Below are 24,452 nucleotides of genomic sequence, written 5' to 3'. Positions count from 1 at the left end.
GGCTGCCTGTACATCTTCCTCCCCTACGTGGTTACTTATTTGGCATGGGGCCCCAGGTTCTTACACATGGCAGGGTAGTCCTGGGGAGGTTTGTCATGTCAGGTTTCTGTCAGGGTGCAGAATACTGCTATCCTGACAATTTTTAAGTCATCGTCTGGGCATGGTGGGAAACTTGACCAATTTTACTATTGGTTATTGTTTAATTGCTGGGGGGGGGGGGCTGAATTGCCATTCTTTGCATTGCTCTGCGCATTTCGAATACTTTCTGTGTGAAAGATGTTAAAGCTTTATAGTTTTGCTCTTCTATATTGAACAGATGTTCTCCTCCTCTGGGAAGGGGACCAATCTGTGCCATTAGCTCTGTTCTGGGGATGTCATATATTATACATTCTTATAGAATGTGTGCCCAGTCTTCACTTTCGTCACAGGTGCAGTTTGGGTCATCGGGCAGGCCTAAGGAGGTTAGTTTTGCCTTTAGGGAGCCGTGACCTGTGAATATAAATGTTGTAAAAAGTCCAGGGGCATACCACTTAGGTGGCTTTGGGCTAACCATTGACACCCATGGCAGAAACCGTTTGGTAACCAGACCTCTGGTTTCCTGCTCCCACTTTGTTTGCCATAGCTCGTGGAGCTTTGTGGCTATTCTTTTTTCTTTCATCATTGAAGGTGTTGGCTGTGTCAAGGGCTATCCCCAGAAATTCTGTTGAAAGTAGCCTGGAAGTAGCCAAAAGCCTCTTTTGGCTACTTCCAGGTAAAGTGGGAGGGTTCCGGCCAGCAACTGTAGTGCAGGTGTAGTTACTGTGCGACATGCTCTGGTAATAGTAAGTAGTATTGTCCTTTGTATCGATTGTAATTTATTCCTATTTCTTACTTTGGCCGAGCGGATGAACCACGCACTGGCTCCATAGGTGATAACAGGTAGGAACACTGCACGGTATAGGATTGCCAGGGTCTTTCTTTTGAGTCCCCAGTCTACTTGACTGATCCTGGCAATCATACCTGCATAATTTCTCACTTTCTTCGCCAAATAGATCAAATGGGGGTAAAAAGTTAATTTTGAATCAAAGACCACTCCAAGATATTTTAGTTCTGTTACCATTTTTATAGTGGTAGTGTTAATTTTGATTTGTGGACGTCTTATTTCCAAATTGCCTTTTAGAAGTATTTGTTTGGTTTTTTTCAGGCGATATTTTGAGCATATGCATTTGTGCCCACTCGTGCAGCTGCAAGAGGGCGGCATTTGATCTTTGCTCTACAACCACTCGTAATTTACCTTTTACAAGGAAAATCGTGTCATCTGCAAAGGCCAGGCCTTTCACGGGGCCCAGATCCAAGGCCAGAAATTCCAGAACAATGTTCCAAAAGAAAGGGCTAAGGATTGAACCCTGCGGGTAGCCTTTATTCACAGGGCATTGTGCATACTGAGACACTTCTGTCTGTAAGGTAGCTGTTTATTACCTTATAGAGGTTTTGTGGGGCGTTTGCCTGGCGAAGTCTCCTAAGGACACTAGGCCACCAGAGTGAGTCAAATGCCCCAGCAAAGTCAATGGAGATTGCCAGCATATATTTCTCCTCTGTGTTTTTAACTGTTGTCAGTAGGTGGTGCATGGCAATGAATTGCCCTGCTTAAAACCGTACTAATTGTTGGAATGCAAACCTGCTTCTGTGTAATATTGAGCTAATCTGCTATATATTTTTCATATGTCTTTCATATATTTTCCCTAGTACAGGAAGTAGGGCTATTGATCTATATGATTTGGGATCAGTAAGGAGTTTTTCAGTGTTTTTGAGGATTAATCTTAGCACAGCTTGTTTCCATATTTTTGGGAATATACCTTCTGTCATACAGTTATTATATAGTGCTATTAATTTATGTGGTGCTATTTCCGCTAATTTTTTGATAATCTCAACCTCTAAGAGGTCAAAACCTGGGCATTTATTGTTTTTAGTTTTAGATAGTGCTATTTCTAAGTCTTAGAGGGCTTAGGGGGGCTTAGAGGGGAACAGGTATCCTGTGTGTTATCAGACACTCAGCCTAAAACACTGATGGATCCAATATCTCTCTATCACAGAAGATTTAGGAGAAGTCTGGTTGGCCTGCCTCCCTAAAATCCACTCATGCGCACCTTCACAATGGTAAGCCCTGTTATGTCACTTAGGTGGCAACGAACGTGTAGAGTGGTTCTCTTCAAGACGCCTGGTCAGCGTGAAGAGGAAAAGACCAAACCCTCCAGCATATGAGAGCACAACAATACAAATGGCCCTCAGTCCCTAGCAGCTTTCACTCTCCCTCTTACGGCAGTGAGAGGATCAAAATGGAAGCAGAGGGTGCTAAGAATCTCTGGGTACGACCAGGTGCCATGCACGGAAACTAAACTTGGCCTGTTATAACGTACAATCACTCATCGGTGAAGACAGGATATTAGAGCTGGAAAAGGAATTAGAAAATGTGAATTGGAATATCATCGGTTTGGCTGAAACAAGAAGAAGAAATTAATCACTTTTAAGTTTATCAAGTGGAAATCTGCTGTACACCAATGGAAAACAGTGAAAGGAGTGAAGGTGGAGTTGGATTTCTGGTCCATTAAGATTTTAAAAACAACATTTTGGAATTCAAAAGTACATCACCAAGGGTGTCAAGACTAATACTCAAGATTTCTAAGAGGTACAAGCTAAAGATTATAATGATTTATGCACCAACATCAAGCCATGATGATGAAGAGGTTGAATAAATGTACACCGAAATTGAGTCTTCTAGATGAGCAGAAAACCCACTACACTATTATTATGGGGGACTTCAATGCTAAGGTTGGAAAAAGGCAAAACAGCGCAGAAAGAGGAACTATAGGAAATTTTGGAATTGGTGAAAGAAATAAAAGAGGTGAAAGACTTGTGGAATTTTGCAGAATCTCAAGGACTGTCAGTAATGAACCCTTTTTTCAAGAAAAGGGTCAACAGAGTGTGGACATGGAAGAGTCCAAATGGATTAACAACTAATGAAATCGACTTCATCCTCACTAACAGAAGATATATTGTGAATGATGTTGCCATCCTGAATAAGGTAAATGTTGGAAGTGATCACAGAATGGTAAGATGTACACTTGATATAGATGTAGGAAAGGAAAGGAAAAAACTGACTCGAGTAAATAATACAAAGGTCTATGAGATAACAGAGGAGGAGAAAAAGCAGTATGTACTGGAACTTAAGAACAAGTTTGAGCTTCTGCAGACTGCTCAGGACCAAGATATCGATGAGGAATATTACAACTTTCTGAAAGTGATAAAGCCCAAGAAACCTATAGGGAAACAGAAATCCAAAGAAGAAAAAATTAGTCAAGATACACTTGTCATGATGAACCGAAGACTACAAATGAAGAGCAAGAAAAACACTGACAGGGAGAAAATTGAGTATACTGAGTTATGCAAAGCCATTAGAAAGAGACTCAGAGGACATAAGAAGATTTAACACAAGAAAAGTAGAACAAGCATTAAGGGAAAACAAAGGATTTAAATCAGCAGCCATGAGCAGTAATACAGAAAGACAAATGATACTGAAACTGAAGAATAGCGATGGTGTACTTATAAACAGCAGAGAAGGCATAATTCAAATAGTAGAAGACTACTATAGAGAATTATACAAGGAGCGAGGGAATGATACCAGCAGTGGGGAAGATGGATTGCAAAGTAGCAACACATACGACATACCCGATATTCTTCCTGATGAGGTAGAACATGCATTGAAGAAAATGAAGAATCGGAAAGCCCCGGGGGAAGATGAAGTTACTGTAGAGTTGTTAAAATTGGGAGGAAGAGACATAACACAAAAACTGGCAAGGCTCTTCACAAAGTGCATTGGAAAAGGTGTTGATGCCTAAGAAGTGGAATAATGCAATCATAGTTTTGCTGCATAAGAAAGGAGATAAATCAGACATTGGAAATTATAGACCAATTAGCTTGTTATCCCACATCTACAAGTTGTTCACAAGGGTCATTACTAACAGATTAGAAAGAATACTTGATGAGAATCAACCGAAAGAGCAAGCTGGCTTTAGGACTGGATTCTCAACTATGGATCACCTTCACGTAATATCACAGCTAATGGAGAAAGCAAATTAACATAAAACATTATTATGCCTGGCATTTGTGGATTATGAAAAGGCATTTGACTCCATACAGCATAAGGCAATGTTTCGGGCACTGGAAAGACAAGGCATAGATACCCCATATATTATGATTTTGAAGAAAATATATGAGAGTGCTACCTCCTTTATTAGACTAGACAAAGACAGTAGCAAATTTAAAATCGAGAAAGGAGTTCAACAAGGAGACATCTCCGAAGCTGTTTACTGCTTCCCTTGAGGAAGCTTTCAGAAGATTAGACTGGTCGCAGAAAAGAGTCAATGTGAACGAAGAGTACCTAAACCATTTACGATTTGCAGATGACATTGTGGTTATAAGCCACGATTACATTTCCTGTAAAGAATTACAGGAAAATCTTAATCAGTTATGCACAGTTAGTAAGGATTTTGGACTAAAGATGAATATGGCTAAAACAAAAGTAATGATGAACAAGTATGCCACGGAAAGGGAAATAATGATTGAAGGAGCAGTAATTGAAAAGGTGGAGTCATATACTTATCTGGGACAAGTTATTAACTGTAATAATGATAAATGGCTGGAAGTAAGTCAAGAGAAGAATACATTTTGGATGGATAGCATTCAGGAAATATAGTCACATACTGAAGAGCAATATCCCAGTTTGTCTGAAATGTAAAATAATGAATCAATGTATACTCCCCACCATGACTTATGGAAGTGAAACGTGGGCACTCACCAAAAGAATGGAAGAGAAGCTGAGAACTACACAGCGAAGAATGGAACGAATTATATTGGGAATCAGACTGTTAGATAAGAAGAGAAACAATGGATTAGGCAACAAACTCAAGTAAAGGACATTCTTATCAAAACTAAAGAACTAAAATGGTCTTGGGCAGGACACATAGCTCGAAGACGTGATGACAGATGGACTAAGAAAATAACAGAATGGTACCAAAGAGGAACTAGAAGAAAACCTGAAAGGCAGAGATGGATAGATGAAATTCACGAGTTTTTGGGTAGTGAATGGATGGCCAGTGCTCAAAACAGAAGGAACTGGAAAGTTGCTGGAGAGGCCTTCATCCTGCAGTGGATTGAAAATGGCTGCTGATGATGATGATTTCTAAGTCTTGTATAGTGAACAGAGGTTCAATATTAGTATTGTCATATTCAGTGTTTTCTTTTATAATGTCTAGCTGGGTGGGGGAAATGATTTCCAGTTTCAGTCTGAATGATACTGTCTAGGATGTTATTTACAGAATCCACCCAACACAGGGTTGGGGTTCCATCTGGTTTGACAGTGGTTTCTAAGAAATCTCCTCTTGGCAGCTTGTTGATCACTATTCTGTAGACAACTCCCCAAGGGTTATTGTTTCCAGTAGTTCCCACCAAGTGCCTCCAGCATTCCTTTTTCTTGTCTCTTATGAGGGCTGTATACTGATTCCTGAGAGTTCTATAAGAATCTCTCAGTGCATCCACCTCATTTTGTGGCCAAGATGTTCTGGCTCTTTGAAAATGTCTCCTTGCCTGGTGTACCCTACTTCTGAGTATAGTCAGTTCGGGGCACCACCAGGGAACTGTCTGCTTCCTCGGTTTTTTCCGTGGGATAGACAGGGTTGCTGTTTTTGTTAAAATGTTTGTCATAGTCAGTGCTTGCTCGTCCGGCTACAGTTGCATGATCTAGACCACTCATTTTCCTGTTTTTGCAGCTCAGCTGCTGTATGTTCTGCAAAAACCTGCAAGTTTGCCTTTTTAAGGTTATACCTTTTGATATCCAACAGAGCGTGTTGGGTTGTTTGTAATTGCCTGTTTAGTTTGAAGGAAATGGCTCTGTGATCTGTTGTGGTCCAGGCTGGCTGGACACACCAGTCTGCGATTTTATAAGCTATTGAATTGGTGGCAAGAGTAAGTAACATCAATGTCACTCTCCCACATGGTACTGCTAAAGTTTGGGAGGTTATTTGGTTGGTTTAGCACTTGAAAAGATGAGGTGGATTTGTAGTCTGAAAGTATCTGGCCATTGTGTGTGTGCCTGCTCTGTCTTCTGTACGGCTATGCTATAAGGCTGACCGGCAGTTGACATCAGCACACACTATGATATTTGCAGTAGGTAGCAAGTTTGTGACTACTTGTAGGTATTCAATAGTTGGATTTATATCTTCACCTGGTCTGGAATATAGTAAAATAATATAAAACTGTCCTACAGCACTGGGGAGCAGAGGTGACCCACTTTGTGAATGTAAGGTCAGTATTTTTAACTACTATTGCTGTAGAAGGGACACCTGAGATGTATTCTATTATTTTATAGCCTCTTGGGTATCCCTGAACCCTACCCATATGTGTGTACAACGGCTGATCTACAACGGCTCTTGCTCTTTGAGCATTCAATTGGACAAGATTTAGAGCCCTAGTCACATTCACGTTTTCAATCTGGCCCATAGTTGGTCCTAGATTAAATAATTTTTGCCTTTTTTTTTATAAGTGGGGCATTTATCATCCCTGATACCATGTGTATAGTCAGTCAGCCGTGCTGCCTTGCAGGTAGCACATTTTGGCTGCTGAGACTTATTTTTGCAATTTTTGTAATCGTGGCCAGTTACTACACAGTACCACAAACAGGTTCTTTCTGACTGCAGTCTCTGGCAATGTGACCATATTTATGGCAGTTAAAGCAACTTTGGATAGGGAAGTGTTCTCTAAATCTATGACTGGTCTAGCCAGCATACATTCTCTGTTGTCCCTGCAATACCTTCCAAATTTTTGATGTAATTTCTGCAATTATGTTGAGTTGTCCATTCCTTTTGTTTTTTGTTGCTCTTTTCAGCAGGAATTCAGCAGCAAATTCATCTATTGTCATTTCATTGTAAAGTTTTTGAAGTAGATATCCATCATGAATTCCTTTTCTGTTTACTGACACAGGTACATCAAAGATTATAATATTAAGGTTTTTCCCTTTTGGTTTTTCAGGGAGCAAGCGCAGTTTTTCCATCTCGGGATGGTTTTTTTATGTTTCTTAGATCTTCTTTGTTTGCTACCTCGATCAGGACTCCATTATTCCTGATTTTCCGCATGTTGTTTATCTTTATTTCTCTCAGATGAGGCCTCAGCTTTGTTACCACTGTGTCCTTAACTGCCTCACTGGTTTTATGAGTAGTCACTTTTTGCTTTCAGAATAATAATGTTGCTTTCCTTGTTTATATTAGGTTGCTTAGTAGCTATTTGTTTTGCTTTAGTTATGTCCTGTTTGCCATTAACCTTTGCATTAACACATTAACACATTAACCTATGCCCAATTTGGGCATAGGTTAATGTGTTCATTGTTTAATAGTTGTTCTTCTCCTCAGTTGTAACCTCTAATTTTGATTTTAACACTTGGTTCTCCATGTTTAATTCAATCAGGTGCTGTGACCAACAGTTCACTATCTGCAGCCTAATTGCAGAAGTAATCCTGCTGGTTTGCTTGTGCATGTATCCTTCTAGATACACTCTGGTTTCCTTTGCCTCTTTGATAGGGTCAGTCAAATTTGTTAGGTAGTCTAGTTCTTCTGTCTTTTGTTGCATCTCTGGAATTTCTATAGTTTCTTGATTTTTTTTTTTTTTTTCTTTCCTGCCCTTCTTAATACTGAGGAGGCCAGCTATCCAGTTCATTACCATTTACCTCATTAACAGGGGCTTTCTCCCTGAGTACCTAGCTTCATTTTCAGAGGAATCTTTTAAGTCATTGACCAGAATTTTGTCATTATTTGATTTTTCAGCCATAATTTCTGCATTAAATTCACTTTCGTATAAACAAGTCAATTTCTGACATTTTAAGTAGTGATTTGAGGTACTTATTTCCAGTGTAGGCCCACTAGAAATCAGAAATTGCAATTTTCCAATTTTGGCGGGAAACGCCTGTAGACAAAGAGAACTATCTTATAAACTAAGTATAACTTAATTCTGTCAGTAGTAGTATATTTTCCATACAAAATAACCCTATCACAAGCAGTTTGAAGTATAATATATTCAAAATTTTGGACTTTTGAGATGTACTCAAATCAGTGGCTATGCCAGTGGGCTTGCTACTGAAGTTGTAGCGATCGTGCTGAACAAAAACACTCCCAAAAGAGCAAAAATAGGCAAATACAATCACATAAACTATTCTTGCCCAACTTAATTTACTTACCTTCATCTGTGATACTCTTAAAACCTGAAAAATCCATGTTGTGTAATACTTGCCTAAATCGAAGATCGTGCAATATCGTCGTCCGCCGTTTACATCAAGTAGAGCTTCGTGCAGATGCATCCGTACACTTCCGCGACCACAGCCCGAGTACAGGTGAATATCCGGGATAAAGGAAAATCACTCTCCTAATTCTCTAGTCGTATTAGAGAACAATAGAAAACAGGTTGCCCAAAGCTGATGTCCACACCGGGAATATGTAGCTTTGGCCACATAGATAGCAGTTGACCAGAGCGATTTTTCAGTGCAGTAGTGTATAGGTTTTGCTTCTTCATTTTAGCCATTGTTAATCCACCGCTGGGCCAAGGCCTCTCCCAATTCCAAAACCTCCCTTTTTTTTTTTTTATCCTCCTGCAGGGTTTTACAGGCACCACTAAATTGTAGAATGTTTTAGCCCTTAATTTTGCACCTCCATAACCAGGTGGGCAGGAGCAGCAGTGCATAGCACATGCTTCTTGATTAGACCGGGGTTTGAGCCTGTGACCACCAAATACAGAAGATGCGGAAAGGTCAGGGAATGACCACCACATATCCTCGGAGCAATATGGCCTTAGTTGCTAATGCTCCTAAAAAAAGAAAAAAAAAAAAAAAAAACCAGCCCTTAATTTGTGGAATTAATCTTTTTAGCTTGTAATTCCTGCTTTCTACAGCATCAGCTTTATTGCCTAAAGGCCAGAGGTGTGAACAACGTGTACCCAGGTCTTTTGAAATCAGTTCATTATATGGAAATTTTCTTTGTTATACTGAAACTGTTTCAATGTAGTAGTGACCAGGGGGAAATCAAAAACGTTTGCTACATAGTAAAATTCACTATATGGAAGTTTGTTAAAGAGAGGTCCGACTGTATATGGATAACTGGCAGTGATCTTGAGGTTCCAAGACTACTCACACCTGAGCAACAGAAAATTTGCTTGGAGGTTTGTCAGGACCCGTAATGGATGGTTACTGATGATATTTATGTTCTGTATAGTGTTAATGGCAGGTGAGACATGGCTTCATCCTTTTGACCCAGGGAGTAAGCAACAAAGCTCTGTTTGGAAGTTTTGTCATTACCAACACCGAAAAAAGCAAAAGTTGTGGCTTCTGCAAGGAAGGTGGTGTGTTATTTTTTTTTTTTACATTCAAGGAATGGTTTACCAGCATGTCATGCAGCTGTTATAGGATCTTACTGCTGAGCTGCACTGCACACTTTGTAGGATAACATTTGTCACAAATGACCACAACTGCACACAGATGGGTGGATGCTTTATCAGAACAATGTAAGACCTCACATTGCTCGTATTGTCATTGAGTACTTAGTCAGCATTAATGTTAAATGTATTCTTCATCTACTCAAAGCCTTGCACCGTGATTTTTATTTATTTATTATTATTATTTTTTTTTCATGAAAGGAAAACATTTCCAGTCAAAGTTGTAAAAACATTGGAAGCAATCTCAAATGCATGCCAAAAAATGGCTTCCACAATGTTTTTGAAGAATGGCAGAAACATTGGAGTAAGTGTATTTCATCAAATGGGGACTACTTTGAAAGGGACCATCAAAATATGGATCATTAATAAAAGTATGTTATAGGGAAAAAATCAATCATTCTTTGTTTGAACAGCTGTTATATACAGATAATCCATTGCTTCTGCAACTTCTGGAAGCATTCCTGATAGGCTTCTTTTAGAATTGCAAATAGTATTCCTGTGTGTCATTCTGAATAATTTCTTTAGTTGCTGCAGATTTGTGACCTTTCGAGAGGAACTTTAAGCTTAGGAAACAAAAAAAAAAAAAAAAAAGCAGCGGGGAACTAAATCTATGGTGGTGTATGTGGCCAAGAGATGGAGTTCATTTCAAGAAATTCTTTAATGGAAAGTGCTGGTCATGCAAGTGCCAATGCTCTGAAGCCCACATTTATTTCGATCTGTTTTTTCCAAACAATATCATGCAACCAACCAATCACAACCACCTTAGAACCATTTTATAGTATTCACAGGTTGCTGTTTAACCATGTGGGAAAAATTCATAATTGAACGATACTCAAAAGTAAAAAAAAAAAAAAAATACAATTATCATAGGCTTGCATTTAATCAAAATCATTTTATTTTTAGACTTTGGAAAAGCTTGTATTTCTTTGAGATTATGGACCTTTGTTTTTGAGTCATAGCCATACACTCACAAAATATAGGTTAGCAACAGCATGTTGATGATGATTCTGATATGCAAGAACTCAATACTTTCTGATTATCAGTGAGGACAGTCAGTGAGACTTACTTTGCTGAAATGTTGCATTACCAAATCTTGCGTGTTAAAATTGATTGGCAGTCCCACAAGAAATTTCATTCACTAGCAGCTTTGTGGATAGTTAAAATCACTCATTCCTGATCTGAGGGCTGATGACCCTCCTATGTGTGTGTCCTGTGGCACAATTTTAACGATTAGACACCTTTTAATTGACTGTCCAGATTTTAGCAATATCCGTTTTACTGCTTTTAACCATCTGACTGAGCCGTATACACTCAGTCAGATTTTATCTGACAATGACAACGTGTCTGCTGTTTTTAGCTATTTTAAATTAATAAAAGTTTTTAATTGTATTTAATTTATGCTATTGTTACATTTTTATTGATTTATTTTTTTATATCTTTGTTATTATATATCTGGACACGGTGGCCTTACTAATTAGGTCACCGAGAATTTAAAATTTTTAAATATTACCTAGTCTTGGCGCATTATAGCCGTAGTTGCTAATGCGCCAAAAAAATCCAAACAAACAAACATTCCTGATCAGATCACAAACATGGATGATTAAATCATTTGGTTTTTGAAGTTGAGGACCCCTCTTTGAACCATTAAAATCTTTGAGTGATACATAGCATCTTTTCTGAAATACAATGGGCCCTCTATTTAATGGACAAAAAATTTCTGTCCTAAAGATAAAATTTAGAACCTATTTATATCTGATAGCATCACACGTCAGACAGATGTGCTGTCTGATGTATGACACTATCCGACAGATGTGCTGAAAATTCCTTTTCGTGAAATAAAGGCTGTTTCACTGCTAGATAATGCACCTTCTCACTCTAATGCTGAGATGTTAGTTAGCAGGAATGGGAGAATTAAATGTGTTTTTCTGCCTCCTAACACTACTTCACTGATATAGCCAATGGATCAGGGTGTAATAGTATTATTTAAGAAGTTTTTGGAAGAGGTGATGGTTGTTTTGGAAGAAACAGAAGACGCAGAAGAAGATGCAAGAGGCACCAGGACACTGCAAAATTTACATGCATACAACATCAGATCTGCTATTTTCAACTTAGCAGCTGCATGGAAAGATATGAAGATTACTACCTTGGCCAATGCTTGGAAGAAGTTGTTATGTAACGTAGAACCTGAAATGGACTCTGAATGATGTGGAACAGTGACTCGAAAATGATGGTGATCCGAGTTATCAAATTTTTTTTCTCAGGTAGAGATTGTGCAAAATCTTCTTCGTGGTGAACAAGAGGATGATAATGATGACAAAGAATCAGTTGCACCTCATCCTAAATTGTCTGTTAAAAGACAACATATGGATGACATCATACATTACATTGAACCATCATCAGACCCTGATGTGCTTCCTTATTATGAACGTTTTAGAAAATTTTGATCTACAGTAATAAGGAAGCAGCACCAAGGCATAAGACAACTGAAGCTTGATGATTTCTTCAAGACCACTTCATCAACTGGACCTGTTTCACTAGAACCCTCTACCAGCAAGGAATTAACCTCTACCTCCGTATGACAGTTGTTTCTGACTCTGAAAATCGTGATTTTCAGTTAAGTTAATATTAATATTGAATATTGTTTTTTTTAACGTTTTTTTTTTTTTTTGTTTTTTATTCAATGGAGTTTAAGAATTTAAGTTTTTTTCCCTAATGTTTAAACTAATGTTCACATTGAAAAAAATTTTAAAAAAAGTGGTGGAAACACTCCATTAGTTACATTGTATAGTTTTTGATGTGTTTAATTAAAATCAAGTTTGGTTCCTGTCGTAAATTTATTTTTATATTTTTCACAGATGTTTAATGGCGTGTATAAATTACTCAATGTACATTATAGTAATATTTTATTCATATTTATACATTATAATAACATTTTAATACATTCTGTACATTGTAAGTTTGTTATTAACATGTGTTTAAAATACATTCGATTTAATGGACTTTGGCAATAGCGGACACCCCTTCCCCCAGTTAGTCCGTTAAATCAAGTGCCTACCGTACTGACTCCAGATAAAGGTGATTCATATATTATTATGTCTAAATAAGTTGTTGAACTTTTCAATTGCTTCTTTCACCACTTGTCATAAATGTTCCTGTTTTTCCCTCTTAGTAACCATAACACAGCCCATATGTGCTTTTCCCATATGGACCCCAGCAGGCCCAGTAATACCCCCGCTTCTTGTTTTTCAAGCTGCTGTGTGTCCAGTAGAAGCAGTGCAGAATATATTTTGTCTCTGCTTGCAGCTGCCATTAAACTATTAATCTCTGTATTCTCCTCCCCCACCCAAATCAGCAGTTGAACAACCAATCTAGCATTGCCTTGATAGTAGTAGAAAATGCTTTTGCACACTTTTTATTTAAGTGTACCTCATCCCTGTAAAAACTTGTTAACAAACATGGGCTATGCTGAGAATTCTACCCCACAAGCCTTGCACAGTCTCACCTGGACTGAATTGATTAATAACACACTGTCTTCACTCTTTTCAGTAGTGTCTGGACAGAATTGTAGACACTTTCAAATTGAACTGTAACCATGTCGTTTTTCTCAGTATTACACTCTACATGTCAAATATTCTCAGACGTCCTATTCTTGAGATCAACAGTACCAATATGTACAATATCTCTTTTCGTGCCCTTAAAAGATAACTGTTCTGCAACATCAACTTTTGCCCTTATCAGATGTACCTTGATCTTATTCAATCTATTCTTTTAACACAGTATATTTTCTATTTTCCTGACAATAGTCATTGACAATAGCTACCTGCTGTGGACTTGAGTGCTGAGGTTGGCAGCTGAGTACTTATAGGTCTATTTTAATTTCTTTGAGGGCATTAGTCCTGTTCAAGTTCTCATATTCATCCATCAGAACACTGAAGTTGCACTTAATTTCCTCACACCCTTTCTAACCAAAGCACATAAAGCAGTTCCCTTTGGCTATATCACATCCTGCTACAGATAATTTGCAAATAAGCAACAAAAGTATTGAATAAAACCATGATTCACAGACCTGCCCTTGGTAGTTCTTGCCCGAGCCGAAAAATTTAAGCTGCTTTGAATTTAAAATTTAAAAAAAATTAAATTATTTTTTAAATTTAAATATTTTAAATTAACTGAAATTTAAATTTATTTATTTATTTGAAAACGTCTCTCCCACAGGGCATGCAGACACTAGATAATGATGAGAATGCTGAGAATTATAGAGAAGCAATATAAGCAGTTACTAGTATTAAAATATATACAAAATTTGGATTAAATTAAAGTAGAGCAATTTCTTATACATTGACTGTTTAAGTGTAAAATCAATATTGGGATTATTCAATACCTGAAGGAAACAGAACAGAAGACTATCAAATAAGCGTTTATATGAGGAGCAGGCAGTGAGAAATTAGTTTTATAATGGGAATTCAAGTAGGGTATACTGGAGATATTTGTCCAAGAAGAGATGGAGAATCAATAATAGTTTGATATTGTAGACAGTTATCTGGAGTGAAGAGAAACAACTCTGAAGCAATGATAAAGGGCTCCATAGTTTCAATGGTGAAAAGCAAGGCTATTTCAAAAGCATAAGAATTTAATGAATTTAATTTGAATTTTCTCAAGTCTGTGAGAAAGGTATTCCTGTTGTGGGAGTACATCTTTCTCACAGACAAAATAATATCACAGTAATCAAAAATGGGAAGTGTATGCTGCTTGTTAAGAAGAATTATAACTTTATCACTCTTAAAAACAAACACTTGAGCCAAATTTTTATTCTACGCATAAGAGAAAAAAAAAAAATAATAATAAAATAATGCACTGTCCATAGCTCTAATGAAGAGCTGGTGTTGACTTTGCTCAGTGTAGGTCCCTCTGTAATCCCTACAGTGGAGTTGGTAAGCTAGACCCTTTCTATATTTTTTTAATTTATTTATTTATTGTGTAGAATACAAATTTCTACAGATATCTGTAGGAATCGTCTTTGGCTGTGTTTGTTGTTGTTAGGAATGTATGGAATAGTTAAGTGTTGATATGGGATGTCTGTTTGCAGGGTGGACAGTATTCTGATATTTGTCTGTGGTTATCTTGATAGTGTGTGGGCAGATTTTGCATTTCATGCAAAAAGGAAAATTCTATAACAAAAAAAATAATAAAAATAAAATAAAACTAACTTTCTGGTAGTTGGTGGTTGTAATAAAAAGTGTACATTTATTCTTGTATTTAAACAACTAATCATTTGGCTTTTTTTTTCCCCATCTCCCATAGACCCACTTGGCCTTGTATTGCTTTGCCAACTCTCAAGTTACCACAGCTTTAAAATTATTATATAGAGCTCGGTATCTCATCCTTATGGTCTGCGGTGATAATCATCCAGAAATGGCAGTATTAGATGTAAGTATAAATTCAAGTAACTATTTTTTGTCGTGGTCTAGTTTCTGTTACTATAATGAAGTGGATTAATGATAGTAATTGAGTACATTATTATTCTTGCTTAGATTTTGTTAATTCTTTTGAATGTATTCCTCTTTTGCACAAACACTAATCCTTGATATTTGTTATATCCTTCATACATTGTATATTAGTATGAGCAAAATTATGGCAGAAAGCAAGCTTATGTAGTGCCAGCCAAAAAATAAATAAATCAAATTGAAATTATATTTAAAACTTAAAATAACCATTGTCACCTTACTTCTGTTTATTTACCTATTTCTTTCAAGTATTTATTCAGTCCCTCCACAAGAGTAGATGGGAGTTTATTCCAATAGTCAACCACTCTGACTGAAGGAAAATTTTTGTGCATCCAGTCTATAATTGTCCACTTGTGTATACCGTATAACTAAGGAAAAACATTCCTTCTGCATGTAGTTTATTCAAACTTCAAGGCCTTAAAAATCTTGATCAGATCACTATCACTTGGACCCTGGCTTACAAAACTCGAATCTCCCTCTCTTGATAAGAATGCCTCTGTGTCCTGAATATTGCATACAGGTTTCCAAGCCTATATGCAATATTCAAGATGCAACATAATCATGGTGATTATATGGAATAATGTGCTCTATCTCTACAGGCAAAGTTCCTGTATAATCAGGGGTGGCCAACTTAATTTGATGCGATCAACTTTTCAAAAAAGTTCATTGCACATGGTTAAAAAGGTTAATCAACACATATTGAAAATTGTTGTTTATAAATTTTAAAATTAAATACAATTCAGAATTCTTATTTTAAATTCATACAAAGGGTACTAGGAAAGTTTTGCAATACAGCTTGTTTTTTTAATTTTTTCAAAGTAATTTCCTCTACATTCAATACACCTCTCCATCCTCCGAAACCAATCTTTAAACCAGTTCTGCCAAGTTTCACTAGGGAGTAAAGCACACTCGTTGTCCCAAGCCCGTAGAAGGTCCTCATCACTGGAAAACCGCCTCCCTTTTAGCTTCATTTTCACATGCGGGAACAGTGCAAAGTCGCAAGGAGCAAGGTCTGGACTGTAGGGAGGGTGCTCGAGAAGTTTCAGTCCTGTCGTGGTCAAATATTCGGTGCAGGCTTTGGCGCGGTGAGCTGGAGCATTTTCGTGATGGAGGTACCAGGTGTCCATTCTTGACTTTGGCCGCAGGTTCTTCATAGATCCAATGACTTTAGGCAGCATTGTTCAGTATACCACTTAGCTGTGACTGTCTTCTGCGTGTCCAAAACGACACGTTCCACAATTCCACTTGATTTGAAAAATACAGCTATCATTTTCTTCTTTACAGATCGGGATTTTCTGACAATTACGGGTGTGTCGTCATCATCAAAGACCCAAACTTTGTTTTGAGCCTTGGTCGGCAGATCGTAATAGTACAGCCAAGTCTTGTCACCTGTCACGATGTTGTTCACATACCGAGATTGTCCCTTATCAAACTTTTTTAACATCTCCCGGCACCAAGTCACACGTCGTGTCATCTGCTCTTCAGTCAGTTGATGCGGCACCCAGAGAGAACAAAGTTTCTTCACGTGCAAATGATCTTGCAGAATCGAACGAATTGCTGGTGCATTTAGGCCCAAAGTATCCTCTATCTGTTGGTAGGTCACTCGCCTGTTTTCGTCAAGCATTTTCCTCACAGCAGTAACGTTTTCCTCCATAACTGACGTTCGTGGCCTTCCCGGCCTCTCAGAATCCTCCAGAGTGAAATTTCCCCTTTGGAATTCTCTATACCACCTGAATATCGTTGTACGATGTGGACAATCATCATCTAGTGCAAGAGTCATTTCTTCTAAGCACTGGTCTATGGTTAAACCACGCACGAAATTATACCACAAAACTGTCCTTATCTCATTTCGTGACCACGATGCCATCGCAAGCACTACACTCACTACTAATGAATAACTGAGCCCATCGACTTGGCGCGGCGGCTACTATGCACGTATGAACATGTCTCAACATGCAGCAACAAGCAGCTTCCTGTGATTCATTGTTGCGTCATATTGCAAAACTTTCCTAGTACCCTTTGTACATACATAAATTTTTAATTTGTAACGTTTCTTTTTTTTAATGTCATCTGCCAAGCTTTAAAAATTGGGATATACTATTTAACCCCAGGGGCTCACAAATGGTGAGTATGGGCTTGGCACACCCAGGGTCTTGAGCTGGATATCATCATTCTCTTTTTTGGTGATTCACTTCTACTTCTGACTCTTTCTCTCACTCGGGGTAATTCCGAAATTTTTTTTTTTCAGCTGGTGCAGCATAAGCCTCGGGCTTCCTTACACCATATGACTAATAATAATAATAAGGCCAATTAGGCCTTATTATAAATAAGGCCGTAAAGAATCTTCTGTATGCAAGTAACAGCGATTGTGCTCCCGCAGCATCCACAAAGAGACTTCCTCCCCTCAAGAAAAAGGTTCTCAAAAGACTTGAAGTATCTGGTTCACTCCCCCCTAAACAATGGGAGAATGAAGGGGAATGGGACGAAATGCCAAATTTATTCAGTGAATATTTTCCCAACCTTAAAATTATACACAAACTGAGGCACAAAATGGAATACTGCCTCCGTAGCAAAAACAGCAACGTCACCAGGGCCGTATCATTACAAATTTCACGCTGCTGGGGGGATCTCTGGAGAAGAAGTTATGAGGTCATTATAGAAAATGAACAGCTGAAGGCTGCCAACGCCCAACTCCAACAATCTAATCAAACCCTATCTGAAGTAACCAAAAACCCAACTATAGCTGCTCTGAATACCAGGCTACCCTCCAACCAAGCTTCTGATGAAGATACTCGGCACCAGTTGTCTTATGCTGCCATGCTCAAACTACCTCAGATCTCCACCATGCAGAACATGCACGTGCTGATTATAAAAGCTAGAGAAGGGTGTGACATCCCAGACGGCGATGGAGTAAAGGACACCATCCTAAAGAAGATAAAACCAAAACTAGACTAGACAATCTCCAAATCAAAAGCATTTGCAAAATCTGCTAAAAGGGATAATATTGGAAGCAGCCACTAAGTCAGATCTAGAACAGAAAGTCTTGCGGCACAGCTGAAGACCTAACTCTCACCTTTGAAATCCCCAAACTCAGGGGACCAAGTTTAATCGTGTTTGATGTAGATGGCTCAATCCAAAAAGATGACCTGCTGGAGGAGGTGTATAACAGAAATCTCTTTGAATCCATGAGCAAGGAAGAACCATTAAGGAGATAAATTAAATTTTCCACCAATACACGGACCCATGGTCAACTTAACTGGGTTATAGAAGTGTTCCCCCCCCCCCAGGATAAAGAGATTTCCTACACAGCCAGGATAAATTTTTCTGAGCTGGATTTCAGATTCAGAGATTTTGTACCAGTCCTGAAATGCTACAAATGTCTTTGTTATGGGCACACCTCTGCTAAGTGTCTTAAACAGCCAATATGTGGGTATTGTGCTGAGGCAGGACATCTATACAAGGACTGTCCCAACAAAGCCTCACCTTCTAAATGCTCAAATTGCAAAGTAATCAATAAACAATACGATCGCTCTGTGTGGGATGAAGCATGCCCTGTATATAGAAGAGCAGCAGAACTAGTACGCAATAAGACTAACTATGGAAAATAGGATGCTCACCCCCCCCCTCCCAGACTTTGTATAGCCAAGATCAGTGGCCAAAAATCCATCTCCGTGGCAGCACAGCTTCATCCTGTAATGGACGAGTTGAATTAGATATCCTACTGCATCTGTGGAAGGATCTCTGGTTACCCCCTAGTTTTCAGGAAAATCCAGACAACAAACCAATTGTCTCGCTACTATCATCATCTGAAATCCAGACCTAGTAGTAACACAGATAGAATCACTTTGCACTCCCCACCTAGCTGGGGCTACAATAAAAGGCAGCTTTGGCCGTATTGCGGTCTTAACAGCATACTTCCTATTTGGTTCCATACTTCCGACTGGAACAAGCTCTTGACCTCCTGGAGAACACTGTCATTATAGCAGCAGATTCGAAAGCCTGGTCGACACAATGGTTCAACATTTCTACCAATGCAAGAGTAGACACGTTAGATCAATTTATTGCCTCACGCAGCCTTGAAATCATCAACAGGCCTGGACAACTAACCACCTACTCTTCAGGGAACTGGAGAATCTAACCTGGACATCACACTGACTACTTCTTCTCTTTGCAGTAGACTCCTTCAATGGCAGGTGCATGACACGGCCACTACTAGTGACCATCGCCTCATCACCTACAGCGGCACCGATTCTGCCTTCCTTCGTCAAGTGTCTATCCAGGATATTGCAAGGTTCACTGTTTTAGTAGAGAATCTTGAGAGTGTACAGAAAACAGACTTTGTGCAGAGTCTGCTTCCAAGGCTTCCCTGAAAAAATATTCCAGGAACCTAAGATCTGTACCATGGTGGTCGCAGGAACTCGCTAACCTGCGCAGTTCTCTGAAGCACACTCGCAAAGAGTATCAACGCAAGTGAAGGGCTGAACCTGCTCACATTGTAGAACAGTATAGAGACAGATTCAAAGCAGTCCACTGTGAATATACTAACAAAATTTACCGTGCCAAGCAGAGTTCCTGGCATTCCCTTGTTGAGACTGAGGGGAACTGGAATCCGTGGGGTTTAGTCCACAAACTCGTGAGGAATAAGCTGGGATCCACGGGTGTCAAACTCTGTCTGCTCTAATGACTCATCTGAGACTACACACTGGGAAGATACAATCAATCGGATTCTGGATGAACTAATATATCAGGACAACACCATCTCTGACACTGTCATCCACAGGAAGATTGCAGCACAGAATTCCAGCTTCCAGCCAGACATTATGGAGGAACCATTTACAGAGGAGGAAGTCGATGCAGCAATTAAAAAAATCAAAAAAAGATAAAGCTCTTGGTCTACATTTTATTGAAGGCGAGACTGTGCAAAGTCTCTGGGCCATAGCTCCAATGATACTTCTTCAGCTCTTCTTGGCAAGGTTTTTGAGAGACTGCTGCTCTCCTGCTTCCAACCTCTATATGAAGCCAATGGTTTGGCATTCTCACTTCAATTTGGATTCAAACAAGGGTGCTCCACAATTGATGCTCTATCTAAAACCCTCAAAGTGGCAGAACAGTCGGATGCATCTTATGTATTGGCAATCTTCATTGACTTCAAAGGAGCTTTTGACACAGTGTGGTGGCCAGGTGTTCTTGAAAGGGCCAGAGTATCTAACTATATCTGGAATTTCTACCACTGCCTCAAAAGCTACTTCTCTAATCGCAAGGTCAGCATCAAAACAAAATATCACTGCATCACCCGACATCTAACCCAAGGCTGTCCCTGGGGCCAGCTGTATGGAATATGATACTCGACGACTGGCTCCTGAGGGACCACCCACACACTACTCAGCTTTCTTATGCTGATGACATGGTTATCATCATCGAGGGCCCACCTGCGCCACCATAGAAACACAGGTTGCAGTTCTCTCCGCTCTATCCATGTGGGCCACGGAAAATAAACCGTCTCCACTGAGAAGAGCAAAACCCCTATTTAAAGGCAAACTGGACTTCTCCAGACCTCCTACCATATGTTTTAATAGCCGCCCACTGAAAAACTACCAATCGGTGAAGTACCTAGGAGTAATTTTGGATGATAGGAGAACTTTCATCCCCCATATCAAGCTATCAAAGAAACGATTAAAAATGACATCACTATATTAGCATGCTTTACACACAAGACTGGGGTCTTAAAGGACCAACTCAACGCCTTCTATATTCAGCAGTATTCATACCAATTGTCACATATGGAGCTGCAGTATGGTACCACCGAATGATTATAGTGCATGCACAACGTCAAATTCAACGACTTGTGCTACTACAAATTACCCGCGCATGTTGTAGAATGACATCAACTGCCGCCCTACAGGTACTAACAGGCTGCCTCCCCTTTGATCTCCACATTGCTTTTATCGGACTCTCATGCTATTAAGAAGAATAAGGAAGCTGAATTCCTTGCTATTTAAGCCTGTACTGATACAAACAGGAACATAAATGTGTGTGGCTAGAAACCTGCTGGAATAACTCCACAACTGGTGCAATTACTAAACTTTTCCTTCCTGAGGTAACCTACATCAACAAACAACGTTCCACTTGGTTCTTCCCTAATGTTTATGCTTCCTTCCTATTAACTGGCTATGGGTCCTTTAAGAGATGCCTTCTAGAGTTCGGTCTAGTCGAGGATGCCCTCTATTCCTGTGGTGAACCCCGAAGACTGGGACCATGTGATGCACTCATGCAATGTATACTTAGACCCAAGAATGCAACTACTCTTAGACCTCCACACTACATCAAAAGCCAGAAACCAAGTTATTGGAATCTAACAATGCCTTCCATGCACTGACCAGTTATGCCAACGAGGTCTTTCGTCGTTGCTGGCATTACCTTCAACTCCCTAACACTACTCCTGGATAACCTCCTCTAGACAGCACCTGATACCCAGCACAGGAAACTTGCAGCCAGTCCTGTTTACGCCGCTCCGTGATTCTCCATTGTGACAATCCTGAACTCTTTAATTTGAACTTTATCTATTCTCTTCTCCCTACCCACAGTCCTTCTCCAGGACTCCGACAATTGCACCTAGCACTCTTCCTGCTCCTTTTCGCTGTGTGTGGGGGGAGATGCCTATGCTCTGTCATCTCCTGCTGTCTTCCACTTTCCTGTCTCTTCTCTGCTCTTTCCTTGGCCCTCCCCCACTCTCACTCCTGCAGGAGTGTGGACAGCCTGTCAGATGTCTTAACTCCCTGATCCGGCTCCTCGTGCCAGTGGACAGATGCTGGTAGGCTCCTTCCTGGTGATAGCACCTCCCAGTAATGAAGAGGCCAGTCAAACAACAAATAACACGCTACTCACACAACCCACACTGACTGGCTTTGCAACGTTAACAGAGTACTTAACGTGGATTTGTGAGGAACCATGGGAACTGCATAACAATAACACTATGTCCCCTATGTATGCAAGTCCGTAAGAGTAGAGCGCTTCTTCGTCTTTTTTTTTTTTTTTTTTGTTTCAAATACGAAAAGGCCGATTCAGATAGATTGGTGGAACCAAAACAGGAATTTAAAAGTTCACTGCATTTTTTTTTACAGTACTTTTCTCGGAAAACATATTTCCAAAAGTCATTTCGTGATGTAATAATTTCATTTTCAAGTAATATTTTCTCCATGTGAAATATCTCAGCAATTTTTTTTTTTTTTTTCCTGCAATTTGTTTCATATCTAAGTCGACCTTAAATGGACAAGAAATATATTGAACAATGTCTTCAATTGTTTCAAAATTATCCACAACTTTCTCAGTTTCAGAAACATATTTCTCACTATTAAATTCAAAAACAGGATATTTTTTCAAATGATCGAATTTTTTTTCTTTGATATCTTTAGCCATTGCCAAAAATTGATATTTATATGCAGAAATACTATGAATCATGTCACCCACATTTTTTCCTTGTAATTCCAAATTCAGATCACTTAATTTACTGGTAAAATCTGCCAAAAAAAAAGCCAGATCACACAACCACACCGTATCTTGCAGCTGCTGATAATAATCTCCCCGTTGATCGACAAATTTTTTAATTTCATTCAGAAAATTTCGAAATCTGTAGAAACTTACTCCGACTCAGCCACCTCACATCTGTGTATAATATCAGATCTGGTTCATTTTCATAGAGGTGCATTTTGAACAGTCTCCTTTTAAGAGATTGTCCTCTGATGGAATTCACGATTTTGAAAGCTATGTCCATAATACTTCTAGTATTTAATCTTTTGCTGGCTAACACTTTTTGGTGGATGATACAGTGGAAACTCAAAAAATCTAGGAATTCATCATCCTTTTGGCACAATGCGATGAATCCCTTAAGATGCCCTATCATTGCTTTAGCTCCATCTGTTGTTATTGATACGAGCTTAAATAGTGGTAATTTAATTTTTTCAATAAAATTTTTGAATGTGTTAAGTATATGAAGACCTCTAGTTCTTTCTTTTAACAAAACCATACCCAGCAGTTCTTCTCTAGAGGCAGAATCATCGAAAAAAATAAGAATAACAAGAGATGAGCTATATCACTGACGTCTGTAGATTCATCCAGTTGTAAAGAAAAGGACACACAATTAGCAATATGAGCACGCAATTGTTCGCTCACATTTTTACTCATTTTTTTTTTTCAATGCAAAACATCACAGTATTTCAAGATAATTGCAGATTTTGAAGGGCACTTTTTCCAATTTTGTTCTTAAAATTTTCAAAAAGAGAATCTTTTATTTCTAAAAATGTCTTTGATGAATTTACCATCAGAAAATGGTTTGCACTTTTTTTTTGCAAGAATTGACTCACTTTAAATGATGCTACAGTTACTGCTTTAAATTGTAAATTAGGTGTCACGAAGAAATTTTGTTGTGCGAATAATCTGGATTTAAGTTCTTTTAATTTATTTTTTCTATGGTCACTATTAGGTGAAAAATCCGATTGGTATTTACCTTGGAGTGCTTTGAAGTTCCTTTCTAAATTTCCTTTTTTGGGTATAGCCACGGAAGCATTGAAAATTAAATAACATTTTCCTTTTATCATTACAAAAAAGTATTCTAGTTCCCACTCTTGATGAAAATGATACGTTTTACTCTTTTTCGTAGTATTCATTTTAAATCAAAGGGTATTAAATTAACGTATAAACACTACCCAGTTATTAATATTAAGTAAGCTAAATAAGAATTGGACACATACGCTATGCTCTCCTCAAAGTAACTGCGTGAATTTTCACTAGACAAGTGGCAACAAGAGTGGTAATGTGGTTCAACGGATATGTAATAAGCGTATGCAATGGGGCACATAATAATAACATTTAGATTTTGACTAATCTATTTTTTGTATATATTTAAAATTCGTCGTGATCGATCGACTTGTTGGCCACCCCTGCTGTATATCATTGATAAAACTCCTTGTGCTGTCCTGGCAGCCTCTCTGTGCTGTTCATAAAACTTCATATCAGTTAGTATATTTCACCCCCAAGTTTTCGTTTTGTATAATATTGAGTTTGTTATGTTACTCAAGGAGTAGGTGACCCAGATACAAGCCTTTGCATTTTCTGGTGTTAAATGTCAACTGCTTTTATTATTTTTCCTAATATTCATTAACATTATGGAGTACTTGATGTGTGTCAAAAAAAAATGGACTAAATGTATATAGCTTACATAATGTGCTCATCAACCAAATGTATTCGACAGTTGTTTCACATGGTCTTTTCAGGTTATAACAACTGCTTGCATGTTTGAATTTGGTGAATAGTATTTGTGTCATGCCTGTTTGTGTAAGACATGTTTTTATTACCCTTGGTGGAAAATGTGTGATAAAGATTTAGAGTAATACATTAAATATTTAGCCAGATCCAGAAACATCTTTTGCTTGCACATTTGATTTG

The 24,452-nt window shown here is 38.6% G+C and overlaps 1 protein-coding gene across 1 annotated transcript in view; it reads left to right on the top strand.

Moving 5' to 3' along the window:
• The window catches only part of clu (clustered mitochondria protein homolog), a 292,499-nt gene that overhangs the window by 233,952 nt on the left and 34,095 nt on the right, over positions 1-24,452 (top strand). The window contains exon 29 of the mRNA XM_090370384.1: positions 14,809-14,934. Coding sequence (XP_090226510.1) covers positions 14,809-14,934 — 126 coding nt within the window. The remainder of the gene's footprint in view (positions 1-14,808; positions 14,935-24,452) is intronic.

Source organism: Mastigoproctus giganteus, chromosome 3 (assembly GCF_048544385.1).
Source record: "Mastigoproctus giganteus isolate SK-2022 chromosome 3, ASM4854438v1, whole genome shotgun sequence".
In the NCBI taxonomy this organism is placed as follows: Eukaryota; Metazoa; Arthropoda; class Arachnida; order Uropygi; family Thelyphonidae; genus Mastigoproctus; species Mastigoproctus giganteus.
The sequence above is the reverse complement of the archived record's forward strand: the minus strand, read 5'-3'. Positions and strand labels throughout refer to the sequence as shown.